This window comes from Lepisma saccharinum, chromosome 16, assembly GCF_977018435.1.
Source record: "Lepisma saccharinum chromosome 16, izLepSacc3.1, whole genome shotgun sequence".
NCBI classification, from domain to species: Eukaryota; Metazoa; Arthropoda; class Insecta; order Zygentoma; family Lepismatidae; genus Lepisma; species Lepisma saccharinum.
This window is the reverse complement of record NC_139244.1, coordinates 26,615,964-26,625,309: the sequence shown is the minus strand read 5'-3', so window position 1 is coordinate 26,625,309 and position 9,346 is coordinate 26,615,964. Positions and strand designations below refer to the sequence as shown.

The window sequence follows — 9,346 nt, the reverse complement described above, 5'->3', positions numbered from 1 at the left end:
CGCCAGGTCACGCGATGACACAGAAGGGGCTAGGGGGGCATGGTGGTAAAGGGGGGGGTACAGCAAAAGTAAACTTTTATGGCCATTGCAGCTTGCAAGCGAATACTAATTGAAGGTCCCGAAGTTACCCCGTCGCTGTCGTGGAACACTTACATCCCGTTGAAGACATTTATGCGTGGCAGACCAACCAACCAGCTACATCTTACCCAGGGTCGGTCGTAAACATCCCCCCCCCTTGCGTTTCCTCCGTGGGCTTACGAAACCGACCCATTGGGAGGAGCGAAGAAGTCGAAACAAAACATATACCACATCCACGCTAATAATCACATGCATATCTTAGGTTTCCTCTACCTCCCCCCGTCTGAAGTTACGTTCCTTGCTTCGCGAACAGCACACACACACACACACAAGCACATTCACACGTCTCTTGTGTACTCGGCGAGTCGGTCGGTATTCTTAGCCGGGCTGTTGCAAGTCGCGAATGCACTCTCGTCTGGCTCTTGCCGTGTCTGCCAGCTGGTGCCACAGTGAGAGCGATACAGTGCATGCCGACTCGCGCATGCGCGACCGATTGCAGGCGAAGGTAAAGTGCATCGGGGCAAAAGATATCAGGAAGATAGTTGCACAACTTCTTCCCAACTGCATAATTGTTGCAAGCGACTCGTTAGCGCTGTCGTCGGGACGCGAGTGCAGTATTTCCACGACACGACAGTTCATCGGCGGGGGAAGGGATTCACGACAGTGCACCGAGGCTTGTGTTGGTTTCCAGTTTGACGTGACAAGTTCTTGCCGGACCTTGGCCAACCTCAAGCAGTGGCGGCGTGCGTGAGTGTGTGACTGACCTCTTCGGCTGGGGGGGAAAAAGATGTCAGACAAAGAACTGAGCGTGTCGTCGCCGGAAAACGACTCGGCAGCCGAAAGCTCTTCTGAAGGACCATCTCAAGACAGCACCAAAGGAGGAGTACCGTCTCCGAACAGCCAAAGCAGAAGAACCCCACCAAAGTGCGCGCGGTGCAGGAACCACCGCCTGAAAGTGCCCCTCAAGGGACACAAGCGGTATTGCACCTTCAGGTATTGTCCCTGCGACATGTGCGAACTGACGGCGGACAGGCAGAGGGCCATGGCCAAGCAGACTGCCCTCAGAAGGGCCCAGGCCCTGGACGAGGCCCACGACGCGCAGAACATTAATAGAATCGTACCTTCGGTGCCTGGACCGTCTTCGGTGACCCAGGGTTGGGAGTCGCCGTCAACGACCCTCCCGTCAACCGGCAGGGGTGCTAACGTGTCTGCGCCCGTGCCTACCCGGCTTCCTGTTGTCGCCAGGCCGTTGCAGCCGAGCATTGGCCTCGGTGGATATTCAAGCATCCCCCGTAGTGTTACCACCGGTGAGTACATTGATTTTCATATTATTCATACGTCAAAAAGCATTGAAATGTGTTTTGACCAATATGTTGAGCTTTGACAGGACTGTTACCAGTGTATTTTTCCCTTTTTGAAGTTGATTTTATTTTTTTTTCCTCTTTGACCAATACGTTGAGTTTTGACAGCGCTTTTACCAGTGTATATTTCCTTCTTGTAACTTGATTGTAAAAAGTATTGCAATGTATATTGACCAATATGTTGGGCTTTGACAGGGCATTTACCAGTTTATTTTTTCTTCTTGCACATTCGCGAGTTAAAAATGGTTTTGGGGAGTGATGTGAAAACCACTTCCCATATTTTACCACTTCCTTAGCAATGTCGCAGAATATAGATTTCAGGTCTGTTTTAAGTAACTATTACTGTATTTTCTTATGGCCTTCAGCATCTTTGACGATGTTAGGAGATTACCCAGAGTAAGCCACGCCCCCAGAAAAATGTTTTAACTACATAAAATATACAATGACGTTATTGTTAGCGTACCAGCGTACCACATTTGTATTTATTTCCGAACTTTAGACAATTTCTCCCTCATCTGGACCCCCCCCCCCTCCGGCATCCCTTGCAAACCTTTCTGGCATAGCTTTAGGGTAATCGCAACAAATTATTGTCAACCCTACACACATAGACACCCCCAATTGTCTCACTTATCAATCAACGTCGTCGTTCACTTTATTTCATGCAATGTAAGACGCTAGAATGGAAACAAAAACAAGGTCAGAGTAGGGGACAAACTCCATATGGAATCAGCATGCGCGAAATCCTTGCGATGAACTAGAACAGCATTGGTAATCTTATTATTTATGTAAAGTATGACAACAAACACATGGTCTGAGAAATATAACCGAATTATAGCAGCGATGGGCTATTTACATACACGTGCTGTCTGTTGAGGGAAAGGCAAATAATATCCTAACTTTGTAATTAGTTAACCGGCAAGAGAATCATATTTTTAATATACAAAAACGCAAAATGCATTCCGATAGCTTTATTTAACCTAAGAATGTTTTGCTCATTAACACAGTGACTATATGGACCGGCAAGTTATTATATTTGCTGCAACAGAAAAGTTCAGGAGATGTAATCTTATGAGAAATAATCATGTTTGACTAGTTTTTATAATTAGGTTAAAAAGTGTGTGAGTGATATGACCAGGATTATATACTTTCTTTGATTCTGTTTAAAGTTGCCCCAAACGTTTCACAGTTTAGTGAACTGTTAAGTGGAGACGATGTTTCCATTGAATATATGGATGAAATCAATTAACTTCTACAAGAAATATCATTCACGGTACAATACTGATTGCGATGATATATCCACCCACAATTATCATATAGGAGGCATTTTATAATATATGTTTATATATGGAGACCCGGTTTCGATTCTCGGGGTGGACGATTTAAGGGCCCCGCACCTAAACCTCAAATAAAATTGGTACCTGGGGGCAACTCTCGGCGGTAAAGACGGCCGGAGCTTGCTGATGATCACGTCACCTCCAAAATGGCCTAGATCGAGAATATGTGGGGTCCTACTCCCGCATCCCCTAAATCTGCCTTCATGGCACTTTTCTATATGCACGGTGAACTTTACCTTACCATAGAAAATATAATATAAAGGCTATAATATATTGTATTACATAGAATAGGGAAGGAACTTTTACTAATATAAAGGCTATAATATATTGTATTACATAGAATAGGGAAGGAACTTTTACTAAGTCAAAAATATGAAATTACAGCAAACATTAAAAATTTGGGAAAATATATAGAAAGAAGTGTAAATATTTTCATTCTTTTCGTTTTTATTTTATACTTGATTAGTAAACAAGATGTGAGGTAATGTCAAAGCATGTGGTTAAGCGAAAAAAAGCAATGTAGCCTTTACTTCGCTTTTTGAGCCACTTTTGGCTAATTTGCGAAGATGGGGATGAGTGATGATATTGATGAATGGACACTCACAAACGCATGCCCAGGCCGGGATTCGAACCTGGGAACGAACCTGCCGTCGTAGTAACTTCGCCATGCATACAAAGTCAAAATAAATTAACGTAAATGTCGACGCACGGGACTTAACTCGATACTTCGAAATTTCAAGTCGTCTAACTTGTGCATTGGTTTTGATAAGAAAAGGCATATCTCAAATTATTCAAAGCCCTGCAGTAAGACACTAACCAAGAAAAAGTTTTTAGTGTCAGCAAAAATACTGCTAAAATTAACTGTGCGTAGGTCACAACATTATTATTAGGGAAAGGATTTTAAGGTGCAATATTATGGTCGGGAAGGGGAAAAAAAGGTACTGGAAATGTTTTCAAAAAGGTGCAAAAAAAAAAGGTGTTTATTCACTGCTGTCTTTTTCTGCGCCTTCTGTATATAATTCACGCGGACCGCATAGAGAACTGTGGTTCTGCCGAATAGGTTTTGTTGAAGTTTGTGTTTTCTCTCGCGGGTTTTGCTACATTATCTTGGGAACTATTGAGGCTGTAATGATTGTATTATACCATTTTATAGCTCTCGTTCTGCTCTACAAAATGAGACTATAGGATTTTATGTAGCTGCTCAAGAAGAGTGAAAATCATTTATTTTTCTGTCCAATTTTTTCAACAAAACATGAAAGAAAAGGAAAGAAAAAGGTGCTGAACCATAAAAGAGGGGGTAAAAAGGGGATAAATGTGGTAATCTCACAAAATGTATAACACAGTATGTTCATTTCACTTGATTTCATGTCCTAAAATACAAATCTTAAATGATCCGTATGAAAACAGCTATATTGTTGGAAATGTGCTGCACTTTAAACTCCGCCCCCTAATTATTTTCATTTGGTAACCATAAATTAAACTACTTCGTAACATCAGGTAAATTTGGTAGATGTTACTAAATTATTTTGTTCCTGTAGCAAAATATTTGGTAATGATAAACAACAATTAACCAGATTTGGTAATTTTGAATAAATTATTTTGTTACGCTAAGCAAATCATTTGGTAACCTTAAGTGAAAACAGTTGGTAAAAAGGCAAATTTGTTAATTTTGACTAAATTATTTGCTTTTCCTAAACAAATGGGCTAGATTTTGTTAGATTTACCAAACCAAAATATTTGGTATTGGTAACCAAAAATTGTTTACGACAAACAATAGAACTTGATCTAATCTTTTGGCACTGGTGAACTATTGTTTGATTGATACCTATTTAAACAAACGAATTGAACCACTACTATTTTTTTTTGTTAATCCAAACAAACATTTTTATCTGTGTATAGTTGACAAATGGTGGTAGAAAAATGATGGCTATTCCCGATACCGTGAAGTCGGAAAAATATTGACCGCAATAAGACAGACCACTGGCCAAATTATATAAAGAGGCCCAATATAAACGAAATGAAAGTAGAAGAGGTATACGCTAATGAGTAAGTTTAACCAGAAGGTAACCGCCGTATACCCTCGATCACTGTGCGAATTAAGCTGTTTCTTTTGAAGGGGGTATACCAACTCAGTGGTGTATTTGTAATTTTGGGGGTATGCAGATTTGTATACAGTAAACTAAACTATTACAGTAAAACTTCTCCTAACGCACACCTCTTAATAGCGGGCACCTCTAAATTACGGATATTTTTAAATTCCCTGGCAGAAATACATGGGGTTTAATGGCAATGTAACTTCTCAATAACGGACATTCTTAATAATGGACGCGGACACTGAAAACTACCTCCCCAACGCAAATAAAGCTTCTTAATAATGAACAGCCTGAAAGAAAACGGTCGCAAGTCGAACTAGCGCGCATTGTTTCATGTTAAACCGAACATATTTCTTTCTAAAACTGCAGACGGTAGTCAGTAGTCTTTGTGGTTATCTTGAGAAGTATGTGTCACTTCTGCTACGATGTCGACTGACTTTAAAGAAAAAAATTGAAGTCATCAACATTATGTTCGTAAAGTACGCATGTACTGTAATATGCTTATCCTATTGTGTAACATCCTACACATGTTTTTCTGAACAGCGGACATTTCTTAAAACGGACATTTATTTTCCCCCCAGGCCTGTCCGTTATTGAGAAATTTTACTGTACATCACGGCTCTTAAGTATCTTACAGAATTTGTTCTAACATAGGCCATGATAACATTTAAACGTAATTTACTAACCTAGTAACAAGTTTCTTGCGAACACTCTAATACATGTAAAATATCAGCTCTGTGCCATGAAGACGCAAGTCGAAAACTGTCTCGGCTCGATGAGTTCTTCGTTTGGAGAATGTGTGTACTTTTTCAATCCACAAGGCTCCATACTTTTCGACAGGGAAATCTTTGATTAACTACGGATGTTTTTGTTACACAGTTAAGAAATGGTATACTGCTTTCAAATCAGAATCTGTACCCCCCCCCCCAAATAAGTCCCTATAACATCGGCAATATCCTGTCCTCAACAATCAAGATTTCGTTCAGCAACGTTGTTTGAAACACAGTTTCCGCACTGACTCTTTCGACCATTGAGGTACTTGCTTTTATTACGTAAACCTACGCAAGTGTGTTTACCTTGGCAACTATTCAAACCCCCTGTTCCGAAGCAAATGCTGAATTTACAGAACGTTTTGTCAGACGAATGCAGTCTCATCTACTGCAACTTAACGTTTACCACCTCCCCTCCTAGAAAAAGCAGATTCCTTGAAGAAGTTCCATGTACGACACTAATGAAACCCATTATTTAAACTTTCGAAAGAAGGCCAAGAAATGCTGCTTGTATGCTTGGCCTTCCTTATACGCAGCAAAGGTCAGCATTTGACCTTTACACGATGCAATGTTTTGGGCTCCTTCGTCAGTTTTTTTTGGCAGTCCAAGCCCGAAGGTTGTAGCAACAAAATGTTTTTCAACTGAACAAGATTAACCCATTCTTAACCATCGTAGTATAGTTCTAGAAAGTTGCCTCCTCCTGTTATTTTATTGTAGTTACCAGTCACTATAAAAAAATAAACTAGTAGTGGATATACCACTTTGGTTAAAAAAAAAAAACAACTGTGTGTTTGTTTACCTTACGCAAACCACAAGTGGTTCATCTTGTACCAAGTTTTTCAATGTTGACGTCACTGTACCGAGATTGAATTCAAAGCGAATTCGATTGCATAAGTAATAATAATGTATGTTCGTCATAGTCGTTTCGTGTTTGACCATAAAGAGGTTCGCTTATCCTTGAAATATATCCCGTCCCCTTCCTCCTGATCCATCAAAAATAATATCTCCCATCTCCTGCTTTTTGTATGTCTGGGATGCAGCGAAGAAGGAAGTGACGTCACAACAGATTTGATCTTTTTGTCTGAATCTTTAACTATAACATGTGGCTACTGTATCATTATATCGTGTCTACATTATCATTCTCAAACTATACCAAGCCCTTTTCAAACTTTGAATACAGTTTAAGAAGTGTTGAAAATGTTGCTGATAATTCTGCAAACAAAAATAGGAAGAGTTTGGAAATTTTGTTTCGAGAGGACGAAATTTCATGCCTCCACCAGTGTACGAACTATTGACGTAGAAAAAATATAAGTTCATTGAAACCATTGGTAGATTTATATTTATTGGGAATGTGCCGATTATTTTGCATACAATATACTGATGTCGATAACAGATATTTTCTCGAGTCGATGTAAAATTCAAATCCTTCCTTGGAGAACACGAATGGTTGGTCGATTAGCACCCTTAGTTACACTAAAATGGGTTTTTGCTTTGAAAAAGTATCCGTATTTAGACTTACAAAATCAGAGCGTATGGATGAGAGGTTTATAGTCATAGAATAATAACGAAATTACATAATTTTGCACTAAATTACGGGCTATTTATACGGACACCTGATCGGTAACTTTGCCCATAAACCGATACATCAACATGCCTACAGCGTAGGCCGTGAGCGCACAAACAAAAAGATGCGTGCGCTTGTGCGTAAAAATGTATGTCACGAGCGCACAAAATACATGGCGATGTTGCCATGTTGTGTCAACTGTTTTTGCCTTTCAAGGGACCCCGGCTGGGCCTAACGTAACCTCCTGAGGTCCAGGATGCATTTCTTGCGCTGATATATATATATATATATATATATATACACAGCATTCCCTGACATTCGCTACGAGACTCGGCGGCAAGCGGCCCGCGTCAACGCTTGTCTTTCCCGGTGAACAGGTCCACGACAGTCGCACGCTACAGTCTGTTTTTTTTTTTTTTTTTAGCTCTCCCTGCCTTCGCTCTCTTTCCCTTTCTGTTGACGTTGCAGACTAACGCCAGTATAATCCTCCCTCGAAAGTTGTGTTGTGTCCTGTCCGTGTGTTGAAGATTGTGTCTTAATATGGCACCACAAAAGTTTACATTACAACAAAGGATTTATCTTGTCGAGTGTTACTTCGGAAAGAGGAATTGTGGAGAAGTGCGACGACGTTTTGCAACGAAATTTCCTCGTGTTCCCGTTTCATATAGGACCACTATATTAAACCTCGTAAAAAGTTTAGAGTAACAGGGTTAGTTCTGAATAAAAATGAAAAAAAAAAAAACACGTGTACTTACTGAGGAAAAACTCGATGAGATAAGACAATGATTAGAACAGTCTCCTCGGAAATCTATCTACCGCCTCTCACAAGAAACAGGTGTTTCAAAAACCACAGCATTTAGGGCCGCTAAAATTCTTATATGGTAAAATAATAACGTCACGGGGAAAAAGTGTAAAAATCTAAAAAATAAAGTATACAAAGACAGTTCGCACACCATCCGTGAGTTAAAAGAGAGTATTGTACGAGAAATCGGGAGAATTACAGTAGACGAACTTGCACGTGTAAATGCCAATTTCCTTCGGAGATGCCAGGAATGTGTTGCAGCAGAGGTACATCATTTCCAACACCTTCTGTAGTCAAGCTTAGTACACAATATGAAAACTGCAATTTTAATAGCCGACTGTCGCGGACCCCGTTCACCGGGAAAGACAAGCGCTGCTTGCCGGGTCGCTTGCCGCCGAGTCTCGTAGCGAATGTCGGGGAATGCCCTGTATATAAACTCATTTATAATTATGAGTTTTCTTTTTTAATTTCATTTCATTAATGAAAATAAATGAATAAAGATATTCATTGTATTCTAAGATTTCTTAAAGTTATGGGGTATCTTTTCAGCGTTAACAAATAAGTTACAAACAAAGTCATTCATTGTATTCATGGAAGTTTTGTTATAATAAACATGTGTAATACTTCTTGATATTTGACTTTTTATGCAATTAAATGCTCCTCTACACATGCCAGCCATTACACAATCATAGATGTGGCAACGGAACATTGGATGTTGTGTGCTCGTGGCACCTTTCATATACCACGAGCGCACACTTTCACATTTTTTTGCGCTAGTGGACTGCACTCACCAGTAGAGTACAGATTGTTTATGTTCTTTTTGTATTTTTTCTTATTTTCAGTCTTTTTGTGCCACTTTTGGCTAATAGTGACGATGAGGATGAATGGTTAGATGAAACTGATGATCACAAAGGTACAGCCTACTTGCCTACTTCCACTGCAGGACACAAACCTGGAATCGTCGGCGATGAGGCTGCGAGGCCATTACTCTACGCGCTCCAACTGACGATCATTCGGTTTCACCTAATTTAATATCAAGGATGAACAGGCTTCCATTATTTTCTCATATGAAGTGGAATGAATCTCAACAACCAATTTTATTGCTGAATTAGGGTTGTTTTTTTGGGAGGGGTGGGGGTTTGGCCGTCTCAATGGTAAGGCGAGGTAAGTAATCCATTCTATTCCATTCGCTAATGTTGCGCGTATATTAAAGAGTTCCTGCAGGAAGAGGATTTCGATCGAGCGCGAAATAATTCGCACGGACGACGCTAGATAGCGTATGGAATTGAGCTCAAGAGTGCCCTTCAATAATATGGACCATGAAGTGAAAGACGCAGTGAAATT

The 9,346-nt window shown here is 40.3% G+C and overlaps 1 protein-coding gene across 4 annotated transcripts in view; it reads left to right on the top strand.

The window, feature by feature from the left end:
• The first annotated feature begins 452 nt into the window (after window positions 1-452).
• LOC146000355 (uncharacterized) overlaps window positions 453-9,346 on the top strand; it is a 314,375-nt gene continuing 305,481 nt past the window's right edge. For all 4 annotated transcript variants that reach the window (XR_014443496.1, XR_014443495.1, XM_083137905.1 and 1 more), the window contains exon 1: window positions 453-1,385. Coding sequence is in view for 2 of the 4 variants with exons in the window: in XM_083137905.1 (XP_082994031.1) it covers window positions 866-1,385 (520 nt within the window). In the remaining 2 variants the exon portion in view is untranslated. The remainder of the gene's footprint in view (window positions 1,386-9,346) is intronic.